The 12,576-nt window shown below is 58.8% G+C and overlaps 7 protein-coding genes across 7 annotated transcripts; 3 read left to right on the forward strand and 4 right to left on the reverse strand.

Moving 5' to 3' along the window:
* Positions 1–383: 383 nt before the first annotated feature.
* Positions 384–1,155, forward strand: MKK02DRAFT_34663 (putative ADP-ribosylation factor; the record flags this gene model as incomplete). The annotated part of the gene is made up of 5 exons (XM_053088989.1): positions 384–390; positions 440–522; positions 571–606; positions 667–882; positions 955–1,155. 5 exons carry the CDS (start codon positions 384–386, stop codon positions 1,153–1,155), a joined length of 543 nt encoding a protein of 180 aa, XP_052943732.1.
* Positions 1,156–1,349: 194 nt separating this feature from the next.
* Positions 1,350–2,804, reverse strand: MKK02DRAFT_38626 (uncharacterized protein; the record flags this gene model as incomplete). Its single annotated transcript, XM_053090193.1, has 3 exons — positions 1,350–2,063; positions 2,114–2,680; positions 2,727–2,804. 3 exons carry the CDS (start codon positions 2,802–2,804, stop codon positions 1,350–1,352), a joined length of 1,359 nt encoding a protein of 452 aa, XP_052943733.1.
* A 303-nt stretch (positions 2,805–3,107) lies between these two features.
* On the forward strand, positions 3,108–5,606 carry MKK02DRAFT_38627 (peptidase family C78-domain-containing protein; the record flags this gene model as incomplete). The annotated part of the gene is made up of 11 exons (XM_053090194.1): positions 3,108–3,295; positions 3,356–3,447; positions 3,493–3,888; positions 3,957–4,073; positions 4,134–4,392; positions 4,447–4,457; positions 4,503–4,579; positions 4,628–4,783; positions 4,840–4,922; positions 4,980–5,450; positions 5,504–5,606. 11 exons carry the CDS (start codon positions 3,108–3,110, stop codon positions 5,604–5,606), a joined length of 1,953 nt encoding a protein of 650 aa, XP_052943734.1.
* A 234-nt stretch (positions 5,607–5,840) lies between these two features.
* Positions 5,841–6,623, reverse strand: MKK02DRAFT_38628 (uncharacterized protein; the record flags this gene model as incomplete). The annotated part of the gene is made up of 1 exon (XM_053090195.1): positions 5,841–6,623. One exon carries the CDS (start codon positions 6,621–6,623, stop codon positions 5,841–5,843), a length of 783 nt encoding a protein of 260 aa, XP_052943735.1.
* Positions 6,624–6,929: 306 nt separating this feature from the next.
* Positions 6,930–7,712, reverse strand: MKK02DRAFT_28697 (uncharacterized protein; the record flags this gene model as incomplete). The annotated part of the gene is made up of 1 exon (XM_053087627.1): positions 6,930–7,712. The coding sequence occupies one exon, from the start codon at positions 7,710–7,712 to the stop codon at positions 6,930–6,932; it is 783 nt and encodes a 260-aa protein (XP_052943736.1).
* Positions 7,713–8,403: 691 nt separating this feature from the next.
* On the forward strand, positions 8,404–9,235 carry MKK02DRAFT_38630 (uncharacterized protein; the record flags this gene model as incomplete). The annotated part of the gene is made up of 2 exons (XM_053090196.1): positions 8,404–8,740; positions 8,817–9,235. The coding sequence occupies 2 exons, from the start codon at positions 8,404–8,406 to the stop codon at positions 9,233–9,235; spliced, it is 756 nt and encodes a 251-aa protein (XP_052943737.1).
* Positions 9,236–9,565: 330 nt separating this feature from the next.
* MKK02DRAFT_38631 (uncharacterized protein) lies at positions 9,566–12,423 on the reverse strand (the record flags this gene model as incomplete). The annotated part of the gene is made up of 5 exons (XM_053090197.1): positions 9,566–9,686; positions 9,731–9,858; positions 9,904–10,181; positions 10,269–12,151; positions 12,200–12,423. The coding sequence occupies 5 exons, from the start codon at positions 12,421–12,423 to the stop codon at positions 9,566–9,568; spliced, it is 2,634 nt and encodes an 877-aa protein (XP_052943738.1).
* Between the last annotated feature and the right edge of the window lie 153 nt (positions 12,424–12,576).

The raw sequence follows: 12,576 nt of genomic DNA on the forward strand, positions 1-12,576 counted from the left end.
TGAGCGAATCGGGCAAGCTGGGGGAGGGGAGATCGAATGGGGCCGTGGCGATAGGCAGGCGATAAGTTTTTGAAGGCTGATACGATACGACCCAAGGGAAGGCGGTTGAGCATATACAGCCTGTAGCTGAAGGTATATGTAGGATGTGAGAAAGGAGGATATGCGCTCTATAGGCGGGTCAGAAAGTCAGCGCGAACGTCACGAATTAGCATTTTTATTACCCAAAGCGGCGATTTAAAGCGAAGACGCGTCGATGGTCCGTGCGTACGTGGCAAGCTTAAGGCACGGTTCGCGGTGGAGGTGGTCCTTGCTGCAAAGAGGGGTGTTAAAGTTGCCCATAAACGACAAGGAAGCAGCTTATAGACAGACCACAGCTAGGCATTATGGGAGGTGAGCTTTCCAAGGTCCGAAAAAGGCTCGAAGCAAGCTGATCACATAGTGACTTTCTCGTCCATGTGGGGAAGGCTCTTTGCGAGGAAAGAGACCAAGGTCCTCATCCTCGGTCTGGACAATGCGGGCAAGGTGAGCTGCGCTCGTTTCGAAAGAGAGACACCTGAGCTGATAGCGTAGAGTACGATCCTCTATAGAATAACGATGGGCTCAGTTGTGAGGCGCCTTCACTGTCCCTCAATCACTCAGGAAGCGGATCGGATCACTGACAGCCAGGTCGCCAGTGCCCCAACAGTAGGAAGCAACCACGAGACATACGACTACAAAGGCGTCCGATTCGGCCTGATCGATATCGGGGGCCAGACAAGCCTGCGCGGGAGCTGGGCACAGTACTTTACGGGCACAACGGCGATTATACTGGTTATTGATTCGAGCGATGCGGGGCGGATGGCGCTGGCCAAGTCGGAATTGGACAAGCTTGTCAAGCATGAAGTCAGCTCCTTCTTCCTCTATCGATCTGATTAGCCTGAGCCGGCAAGGGTAAGGCAAGAGCTGACGAAGTAGGAACTCTCTTCGGCATTATTGCTCGTCCTCGCAAATAAGCAAGACCTGCCCAACAAGCTCACCCCGGCGCAAGTCTCCGAAGGGCTGGGTCTGACCAGCCTGCGCGAGAGGGAATGGCAGATCATGGGGTGTAGTGCGTTGAGTGGGGAGGGGCTATTCGAAGGGATGGACTGGTTGGTGGGGAAGCTGGAGGCGAGATAGTCGGCGGGGGTCGTCGAGGGGCGGACAAGCGTCCATGGACATTTACACTAGATCGAGTATGGTAGATTGCGCAGGTCCGCAATAGGTTCTGTGTAGGTAGACCATGTGTACCTAGATGCAGATACAGACTTGTTGTGCGCAGGTGATATTGCAAGACGCTATGATATGCATGACCACCCTCCGCCGACTCCTCTCTACGGGAACCCCCCACTCCCACTCAATCCCACCCCCTCGACGCCCCTCCGTCTCCCCTGCCCATCGTCCGCTCCGCGGCCCCAGCCCATAAACCTCCTCTCCCCCCTAAAGATCATTCCCCCAACCTTGACCGCCTCCCTTGCAAAGATCTCTCCAAAGCCCAACATCACACCGTTGATGAAGGGCAGTACGAGGTTGATGCCAAGTACGGCGATCACGCGGGTGAGGGACAGGTTGGAGGGGGCGGTGAAAAGGGATAGAGTCAGGGATGGGGGTTGGGTGGGTGGGGCGTTCCCGTTCCCGTTCCCGTTGCCGCTGCCGTTGGGACCGGACGCAGTGCCGCCAGAGGTGGGGACGAGGGACGAACGGGAAGACGCTCTGTTCTTGGCTGCGTCGAGAGGGTGGGGCACCTTGTCCGTCTGACCGGGCTCTCCGTATGTGCCAGAGTTTCCAGAGTTTCCAGAGACTTCTGGCAAGTTGGCGTTTGAAAACTGCGTGGCGCTGTCGAATGCGGACGAGGTGGATCCGCTTCCGCTCGGCGAGAGATCCTCGGAGGACGTACCAGGGCGAGAAACTTCTTCCCATGCCTGCGAAGTCGCCGAGTGCCGGGAGGCCGCTTGCGATTCGGTAGGGTTGGAAGAAGGTCCAGAGGGCGGGGAGGACTTCATGGATGGTGGCATGGGCTCGGTGGAGGTTGTGGGGTCGTACATTGTCTAGGAAATCAGCTTGACATTGCCACGACCTGGCAGACAAACAAGCTCACCTGCTGGATCTTCGACCTGGCTTCGCCGTCGTTGACAGCCTGTCCCGCCCGGACATCCTGCGGCATTACCCCCCTTCCATCCGCGACCACCTCCTTCCCCTCGCCTGCCTCCTTCCCTTCCGAAGCCTTAACCATCTCCCAAGCCTCCTTGACCTTCTCTCCCTTAGTCTTCTCCTTACTCCTCCCCACTCCACCCCCCGCGGGCTTCACCTCACCCGCCAATTCCCGCCTGAGCCTCTCCCTCCCTTCCTCCGCTCGCTTCTCCTCCCTCTCCCTCCGCTTCTTCAACGCCTCCTCGTCCTTCTTGGCCTTCTCTTTCGCCTCTGCCTCGTCCTCGTAGAACTTGCGGTTCTTTAGTGCCTTCTCCCGCGCGATGTCGGCCTCGTGCTGCCAGTCCTTCACGTAGGCGTCGTATGTAGGCTTCCAGTCGTCCATTCCTGGTACGGGCGTAGACTCGGCTTCGGGCTCAGGAGCAGATGCGCCGGAGGCCTGGGTGGTCCCAACCTCTGTAGCGGGGTGATGGGGATGCGCGGAAGGAGGAGGGGCGAATGAGCCGGAAAGAGAGGCCTGAAGGTCAGCTCTATCCGTCACCAGAGGGACATGGCTAGCTCACGCCAAGAGTATCCTCCATTCCCGTCTGCAGACCTGCTTCTACCATCTCCTGCGCTGCTTCTGCTCTTGTGTCTGACATCTGAGCAAGTGATATACGGGTATGTATGGTACTCTTCCCGACCTTGACTTCGAGAGCGATGGATTTCTGGTCCTGGATCGAGCACAGGATAGGCGCGCTGCTCTCCCTCCAGCTCAGTCCAGCTCGCCTAACTTTCATCCATATGAACCCACGCCTATTCTCGCCTATCTCGCCAAAAAGCGGTGTCACTGTCGGACCCGAGCGATCGCCACTGAGCTGAGCGAGCTGCGAGCGGTTGAGTGGTATCAACGCCTCTCTACCTGTGTAAACACCCTGTACAGCACTTCCGGCATAGCCAGAGCGATGCGATACAAGATCCAGCCCTGTCCCGTATGCGGCGAAGAACAGTACGCGGACGATACGGCCTTCCAGCACCATGTTAACTCGCACTTCGAGGATGGGGCGGGGCGGTCAGTCGTGGGCAGGGAGGCTGGTCCGAGTTCGCCTAGGAAGAGGAGGTTGTCTGTGATGAAGCAGGAAGAGGAGGAAGGGTGAGCTAGCTCCTCTCCACTATCTTCTGTATGGTATGAGCACCTAGCTGACATGCACAGCCTCGCTGATGATGCTTGTCCATTGTGCGCCTTCCCGTTCTTCAGCGGGGTGAGCGCTGCAGATCGAGCTCAACACGTCAATGCCTGTATGGGTAGGCTCGGTCCAATTGATCCGTCAGACTCATTCTGACCGGCAGATACCGCCGCCATCCCCAACCCCGACTCCCCTATCCCTTTTACAATCACCCACCGCCCCTCCCGAACCCTCTCGACCCTGACAGCCGACTACCACCTCATTGCCCAAATACCGATCGACCACCCCGCCCTCGGTCCTGCCAGTATCCCGTGGGAGCGGGAGACATCCACTCAGATTCAGCTGTCGCCGACGATCCAGCTGTCGGATCAGCTTATACAGCAGAGTATAGGGGCGGGGAGGGACGATGTGGAGATTGCGGATGAGTGGGAGGGGCCGGCGCGGCCTGGTGGATATGTCGAGTGGAGGAGAGGGGAGGGGAGGAAGGTGGAGAAGGGGGATGGGTGGTGGGATCCTGTAAAGGGGAGAGTGGGGGATGTGCCGGAGAATTTCTCGCCTGGTATGTCTTGGCCAGCGGTGGGGGACCAGTCGATATGGGAGTTGAGGGATGGTAGCTGATCTGTTCAGGCTTGATATCTGTTCTGACGGGACTGTTGGAGAGCTCGATACATAAAGGCATAACAAGACGAGCCGTGCTCGGCAGAGATGCCGTCTCCATCACAGGTGTCTTTCGCTTTGATGCTAGTACGTCCCCGTCTCTCAGTTCCTTGCTTTGTCACCTGTTCGTGCGAAGCTGACGCACAGCCTGGGGCTGCGGCTACAGAAACGCCCTCATGTCCATCTCCTCCCTGATCTCGCACTCGCCCACGCTCGCCAAGCTCTTCTCGCGCGAAGCAAACGCCTCTGATCCGGGCGTCCGCCGGCTTCAAGGATGGCTAGATGAGGCATGGGCGAAGGGCTTCGATCCGGAGGGGAAGGCGCACTTTGGAGGCAAGGTCCTAGGAGGTCGGAAATGGGTCGGGACGGGTGATTTGTGTGCGATGTTCAGCTATAAGGGGGTACCGTGAGTTTCTGCGTGATGACCCTTGGTGATCGCAGCATAGAGCTGATAGTACAGGTGCGATCTCTGTAAGCATCCTAGGAAACAGTACGAAGGCACCGCTGATGGATTAGATGACTTCCCAAAGTCAAAGAATCCAGGCGCTCGGCCGGCTCACAAAGCACTGACTGAATGGGTCAAGCAGTACTTTGTGAGCTTCGATCGCCGTTCATTCTTGCGGAAGCAGCTGACATCGTAGGACGAGGGCTTGCCTTCTGCCAGCCATGGTGCATCGAGTGCTCCTGGACGTGATGGCTCAACTTCAGTCAATGCATTCGACGTGCTCATGCGCGATGGAGAGGGAAGTAGGGGTAGTGCGGTAAGAAGAGCGGACAGGTATCCCTTGATACTGCAGGTGAGCTCGCCGAATCATCGTCTGTTGGTGCGATGATGGGTAAGCTGACGTCTCAGCATAATGGTCATTCTCGGACTGTCGTGGGCTATGAGGAGACCTCAAGGGGAGACCTGAATCTCCTCATGTTTGATCCGGGCAAGTGAGTAGCCTCTAACTCGTTTCGGCCAAGTATCGCGAGGATGGCTGATCCGCACAGAACCGTCCCCACCAACATCCGCCAAGCCGGTCTCCGACACATCGCCTCCCGCTCTGCCTCGCAATCCACATTCAAACCCCCACCGGCCCGTACCGCCTCACACGAAGCCCGTCACTTCTCGCCACCATACACCAACGGTCAATCCGAAATCACCGCGATATGCGATACACCACTCAACTCGTCTCCGATGATGTCGCACCCAGAGGTTAGCGCGCCACGGAGGCTAGATGGCGGAAGTGCGGATATAGCGGAGGATGAGGAGATGGATGATCGCGGGTGGGTCAGGAAGAGGTTGAAGAAGTTGACGGGGGATAAGGGGATGTCGGCGTTGGGTGTTCCAAGGGACAATCAGAGGAAGGGTAGTGCGAGTTCGAGCGCAGCTGTGGGTGCGGCAGTAGGTGGGAATGGGGTAGGGGAGATTGAAGTAGGGAAGGGGTTGGGGTATTTCAGGGTGAATCTGAGTACACTTGGGTGAGTACAGGTTCGGCCACATGGACCTGTGACTAGACCGCTGATCACTCCAGGTACCATGCGGAATATCAGATTCTGGCATTTACGGGAGACGCGCCCTTGACGCTGCATGAGCGAGGCAAGAGGAAGTATTTGACGAGTACAGTCATCACATAGCTGAGAGGTCGTTGTGGCTCAGAACGCGGACGGGTCCAGCTCATTTACAAGTTGTATAACTGTCATGTATGTTGTCAAAGTCATTACATGCCTTGCTCGGTCGAGGCGTCGTCATGACCTGGGTGAGCGAAATGCATGCGCGGTACATCTTCGAGACGGTCAAGGAGAGGCTAGTCAGTCAATCTCGCTCCGGCCGCACAAGTGACTACGGGTGAAGCTTCCGAGATCTCCATCCTACACTATGCTCAAATCTGCCATGCGAACGCCCTGGGAGATGTCACCTGGCTGGTGTTCAGCCTCCGTCTCCGAGTCTTCAGCACCCGTCTCCGAGCCGATGTCTCCAGGATCCATCTCCGAACCGACGTCTTCGCCGCCCGTCTCCGAGTCGCCGTCTTCAGGGACCGGATCCGCTGTACCGCTGGCTCTCGGCTTCACAGTACCTTGCGCGGTCAGTCGGCGGAACATCTCGAGAATCTCGCGCTGCGGGGCCCATAGATCTGCCATGCAGACAAAGGGGACTCCCTCACTGATGACCTCGGGCTGATCCTCAGGCACCGTCCTCTGTACCAAGCAGAGCGTGGTGAAGTGGCTCTCGTGGGGGTTCGCAATGCCAAAGCTGAGAGTGACGATCCCAGTTCCGTTGTTGAGCCTTGCCAGCCCAATCGGGGTCTGGTCGGCATGCCATGTCCAGTCCAGGCCGCTTTGCCAGTCATTGTTGGACTCCGGCAGAGTGACGGAGAGCGAGCGCGAGGGGTCCCCACGGCACATCTCCGACACGGACACCGCTGAGGCTTCTCCCGCTCTGAGGCTGAGCAGCCCCAACGATGACGTCCTTCCAGTGGTGGAGACTGTGAGAGTGACGACTCCATAGCCGATTGGGCCGTACCCCAAATCAGTCAGCCTCTTGGTGTTTGCTTCCCGTGCTCCGGCGTGCACAGCTGCTTGTCCCGACGTCCCGTTCAGCCAGTCAAGCTCATCCTTCGCCACGTCTTGCTCCGATAAAGCTGCGGAAGACATTGCTGGTTTGGTAGTACTTTCTTATGATGAGTAGAGGGTTGGGTATCAGAGTATGATGTATGGGGGGAAAAGGAAACCCTGCTGTGAGGACTGAGTAAGGGTTCTCGCCCCCGCGCGTGCAACTTCTCGCCACCGGTGTGAAAGGACGATCTCATTGCAGCGTAAGCAGAAAGGATTCCGCGACTTAGGTCTCCCTGGCAAGGGCTACGCAAAGGCTGTGCCGACATTTTTCTGAGAGGAAAATGAAATGTTAAAGACAGAGCACCGTGCATACATTCGCTCTGGGTAGCGTCTCGACCCGCCTCGTCACCCTTGTATGTCCGCCTGATCATACCGCACGCTCCTCGGTTTCTGCTGCTGGTTTCTCTGCTGCCCAGCAGACACCACAGATGATGCAGTCTCCGTGACCACAAGCGGCAAGTGGTAGATGGCCCCTTCGAACGTGGACACGCCGCTGGCATCAAGCATGGAGGAGCCCTGTGTGTGCTGCCCCACGGCATCCCTCATGCCCGTCATCAGCCAGATGACGCGGGAGCCCCTCAGTCCGGGCGCCGTGGCCCACTCGGGAGTCCGCTTGAAGCGGGCCGCGGTAGAGCCATCAGAGCATTCGGTATACTCGGGAGTGTCTTTCCAAGTGAGCTCGACTGTTTCCGCGCCCGTCTCCTGTAGATCCTCCGGAATGGTGGCGGGATTGACATGAACCGTGCCGTGATGCAAGCCTCTGTAGGTCCTCACTCGAGAGTCGAGCTCCTGCCTCGTTTGTTTGAGCCGCACCAGTGTGTCTGCATCCTTCTCGGTCTTTGGATCATACCACATACTGAGGGCACCCTTGCCCAGGAGTGTCACGGCCTGCCTCTCTTCCAGCGTATCTGTCGAGCTGCGCAGGTCGTCTACGATGTTCCATCCGGAAGGAGGATGCCGTCGCCGAGGATCAGGACCTCCTTGGCACCGAATCAGTCTGTGTTCGGATGCAGACACCACGGTCTTGGGTGCAGTGAATTTGATGCCCATAGCCAGAGTCCTTGTTGCTGTGATGAAGGTGAGTGAGTATGGGTCGTCGTGGGAGGTGGAAAGACAATGTAAGGCCATGCCGAGGCAGTGACTCCTGCTCAGTGGTGATCAGGTCGTCTCTCGCCAGTCTGAAACGCGAAACATGTCCCGCCGCACATAGGAGCGCAAGGAGTTGCACGACAAAGGGTGCTGACCTGCTAGCACTCGATGTGGCACTTGGGTGTGGCGATCCGCCACACTGCCGCCACTTTCCTGCACGCAGGTGTATGACGTCAGATCCAATCTGAAACACCTCGGAGAAGCGGAGTGCCGTAAAACTGTATTCGCCACCCACCTCCGAGCCGAGACGCGTCGCTCGATCGGTTCCATTCTTTGTTGACACCGCCTCGACGTCGTTCGGAGCAGAGATAAGAGATGGAGGAGGGCGGAGGAAGCGTCAAGGTAATAGCTCATCTTCATCAATCATCATCTATCGCGCCCACTGACTCTCCCTTCTTCTCCTTCCTTACGAACTCCACCTTCTGAGCTTCTTTCCCCCTCATCATCGGCACGTTCCTTCTTCTTCGGCTTCCTGCGCGACCGTGCGTCATTCCCCCACTCGGCACATCATATAAGAAAGGGACCCTGCTTCTTGTTTCTCCTTCTTCATTCCACCTTAGGATCTCTTCTACCTTACCTACACTTCGCGATACCCCATCACGCCCATACATACCCGACCCCTCCCCGACACCGCTTTCGCCACTCATCCTACTCCCCTTCATCTTCCACCATGCCCATCCCTCCCCGTCCCATCCCATCGCGCCGCCCCGGACACTCGGTACCCCACAAGCCCAAGTCCACCCTCTCACCTACCAGCGCCAACACCCTGGACTGGCGCGCCGAGGTCGCCTTCCTCGATAGCTATGCCGCGTCCCGGAAGGCTCAGGCATTCTCTATGCCCACAACTGCCGGCGTGGCAATCATGCACGCGGCCACGAAGGATAGGGAGGTCGCTCATGGTCAACCCGGGAGTGTCGGCGATATGAGTGGGACACAAAGCAAGGGGGCGAGGGAGGTCGGACTGGAGGAACTGATTCTGGATGGAAAGGGCAAGCGAGAGAAGCGAGGTGAGTCGGGCATGCTTTCAGCTGGCTCCTCTGGCCCCTCTGGCTTGCAGGAATGAGGACTGAGCTGATCATACAGCTACCACAGCCGCGACCCTAGGCTTTGACTTCATCCACACCCCCTCCGTCCTCGTTTTGCCCGACACGGAGCCCACCTCCCCTCTTTCCCCCGCATCAGCGAAACGCGGCCTCTCCATCATCCTTCCCGGCAGGTCGACACCCACATCGCTCGCTAGCACGCCCAAGACACCCGGCCTCCTCGCTTCGTCCGCGCCCAAGGCTGCATCCCGGTCATCTGGCGAGGAAGAAGACGATGAGGAACTAGACGAGTGGGAGCATGTCCAGCTCCTGGATGGGACGGATCGGGAAGCGGAGGATATGATACTAGGCGAGCTGGAACTGGACATGGACGGGCTTGATGTGGTGGACAAGAAGGAGGCGGTAGGGATGCGGCGTATCGAGGGTTTGAGCTACGCTGCGGCGTTGGGCCCGCGGTGAAGCGCTATGGACATTGATTGTATGGGTCAGCAGAAAGGGATCTTCAGGCTACAGGGCCAGAGTCCGTTGTATATTGTGAGCAGGCGACGATTTGTATAGGTTAGCCAATCTAGCGAGGGGGATCGATGATCAACGTGTGTATCTAGGATGAATCTCAGCTTTGACTCCCGATGTCTCTACACACTTTCTATTCCATCGATATCTACCTCTACCTACACATGGATTGTCCTATTACACAACTTGTCTATCGAGATCTCCCTTCTCAGATGCACAGCATCCTTATCACCATCCCGTCCAACCAGGTCGGGACCTTCCCGCCCCTTCCTCTCCCTACCGCCCCAGATCCTGCTGCATCGCCCTAAAGTGCGCCAAGTGCGACTCGGCATCCTTGAGCATGTCTTCCGCCATGTCATATACCGGCGTATCCTCTCCGTTGAACAGCATAGCGTTTCTGACTATCAGCCCAGCCTATACGTCGCCCCTACAAAGACTTACGCAAAGATGAGGTGCATGTCCCTCTCGAAATCGTCAACGCTCGCAATCTGCCCATCTCGAATACGCTGGCGCATCGTCTTGAGGTCCATCGGTTGTTTGACTATATCATGATACCCCTCCGCATCACTCTGTTTCATCAGCTCCGTCCTCACACAGGTAAGTATGGTACTGACCTCCTTGACCGGTCTCTGGAATATATTCCCATTCTTGTGCGCCCCAACCTGATCCAGCAAACCCATGAGCAGCTTGGCCGTCATCTTCCTATCTCGCGTCGCCGGGCTGTGGACGGTCCTCCCACCGAGAGACGTCCGAGCCGAAGTCGACGGCCCGGCCACCGCGTTTCCAGAATCAGAGACCCCGGTCGTACCCCGTTCCTTTCGTGGCGAAAGGGACGCCGCCGAGACCGACGGCTCACTTTCTTCGGGAAGGTCGAGACGCGTTGGTGGGAGTGCTGGGAGGGGGACCTGTCAGCGTCAACCCTGCACCATGTGATGTGATGCGTCGGGAGATAGGTGATCTGCGTGTGAGGCGTACTCACTTCGGATCGACCCCCGCTTTGGCCGCTTATCCGTCGCGGCTTCCTCTTCTTTTGCCGGACCCGCCGCACCCCGCTTTGGCGCTGCCCGATCAGTCGTTGCTGGCGTCATGCTCATATCCACCTCAACGCCCCGCTTCCTTCCGCTTGCACGGGTCGGCTTCTCCTCCTCCTCTGCCGGCTCTTCTGCCTCCTCCTCCTTCGCTTTCGCATTCTTGGGCGGTCGGCCGGGACCGCGCTTAGCAGGTCCAGTAGCAGGCGTAGCTACCGAGGTCGTGGAGCTGACTGACGGTGCCCGGCGAGAAGCCGAGGGGGATGAGCCCCTTGTCCGACCTGTGGAGAGCGCAGGGGAGGCTTTGGGTGGTCGACCACGACGAGCGGTCGTACCCGCCGTGAGCAGAGGAGCGGGCATGCTATTTCGACCGCGCCGGGCTGGCTTCTCCTCCTCGGCCCCTTCCTCCTCGTTGACCTCTTCGTGGTCCGCCTCCGAGTCGGGGACAGTAACGACGGTAGGCGCCGGCGAAGCGCCTTTTCTCCCTCCTTTCCGCTTGGTCGTTGGTGCACCGGCAGCGGGAGCGGACGCCTTTCGCTTGTTGCCTCCTCGCTTGGACGGACCTGCCGCCTCTTCCTCTTCCGCCTCTTCTTCGACAGGCGTGACCTCCTTATTGCCTCGCGAGTTACGCTTTGGTGCAGGCTTCCGCCCCTTCCCCTTAGGCGCAGCTGCGGCAGGAGCCGGACTCGCCTCTGACAGCTCAGAGAGTGGCGAGCCGGCCGGGGAAGCAGAAACGGCTTTTGGAGGAGGAGTGGTGGGCTTCTTGGTCGACCGGGACTCTTTGGCCGGGGGCGCCGGCGCGGGGGTAGCGCCGGCTCGTGATGGCCGACGCCGGGTGTCCGGTCGGGATGAGGACGCCTGGACCTCGACGGAACTTTCGGCTGTGGGTGCGTCAGGCTCGTGCATTACAACATCCTCGTCCTCCGCCGCGTCCGGGACGGGCTCGGGAGCAGGTGTCTTCTCCGGAGCGGGGGTCTTGCCTTTGCGAGTGGGACGACCAGCTGCGGCGGGTGCTGGGGAGGGAGGAGCAGCGGGTTCGGTGGGTTTCGAGGTAGTAGGTGAGGGAGGAGCGACGATGTCCGCCTCGGAGACTGGGGGCTCATGCTCTTTCGCAGGAGGAGCAGGGGCGGATATGGTGGCTTTCCTCCCCCTCTTTGGCCTCTCCGACGGACCCGCGCTCTTCTCCTCCGTCTCCACGGCTGCCTCGGCTGGAGGTGCTGTGACGTCAGGCTCATCCTCAACCTCCACTTCCGCCGCTCCCGTCTCCACCGCGACTGGCGCTGCGTCCGCATCTGCCGCCTTCTTTGTCGATATCGGCTTTTCGGACCGACCGCGTGTCGGCCTTGTAGTCGAGACCGTTGGATCTGGTCCGGGGACCGACGGAGCAGCTTCAGCCGCTTCCTCAGGGGCCTCCGCTTCTGGAGCCTCGGCGACGCGCGCGTCGGATGCGGGCCCGGCTGTCTCCATCTCCACCGCCGCCTCCTTGTCTCTCGCTGCCTCCCTTTCCTTCTCCTCCTCGGCCCTGGCCGCAGCTTCCCTTTCCCCCTCCTGCACCGCCCCAGCCTCCACCGCCGCCTGCACATCTCCAACTTCCGGCACCCACGCATCCAGCATCTTCTTCCCAAACATCCTCGCCAACACCCCCCTCAATTCACTCGCTATCGCCGCGTCCATCTCCCCCGACTTGATCATCTGGATTTCCGCCATGAGGGTCTTGAAGCGCTGTTCGTATGTCTGGATCGTCTCCTTGAGCTCTGCGACCCGGGCGATATAGAAGGTCTGGGCGAGACGGAGATGCGGTTTCGCGTGGGGTTTGGTTCCCCCTTCTGCGGGTCTACCTCGTCAGCTCGACTCCTCCTCCTCTTGTCGTTGATGGACGTACACATTGATGCCTATATCAGTCATCAAGCCCACATACCCCTCCTCACACGCCTTGGCGCTGAACAGCTGCTCGCGCTCAGGTGCCGCCCGCTCGCTCAAGACGGGATGCTCCATCAGGAGGTTGCTGATAGCTTCCCATTGTACCGCGCCGAGCTTGTGCACCGCCTGGGCGAGGAGAAGCTTTTCCTGCGTCGTGTACTGCTGGACGAATGCTTGCTCGTTCATCTCATTGCTAGGTCGAGTGGGGGCAAAAGACAAGGGATGGAACGAGTTGGGTGGGGGTTTCGGTGTTGTTGCAGCAAAAGGAGGAATCTATTTACGCCGCCCACGTAAAAAGTCCTGCCCTACTAGACACGTACAGTGGGTTGCAGGCCATAG

The sequence above is a fragment of the Dioszegia hungarica genome (genome assembly GCF_025882075.1).
Source record: "Dioszegia hungarica strain PDD-24b-2 chromosome Unknown MKK02contig_16, whole genome shotgun sequence".
NCBI classification, from domain to species: Eukaryota; Fungi; Basidiomycota; class Tremellomycetes; order Tremellales; family Bulleribasidiaceae; genus Dioszegia; species Dioszegia hungarica.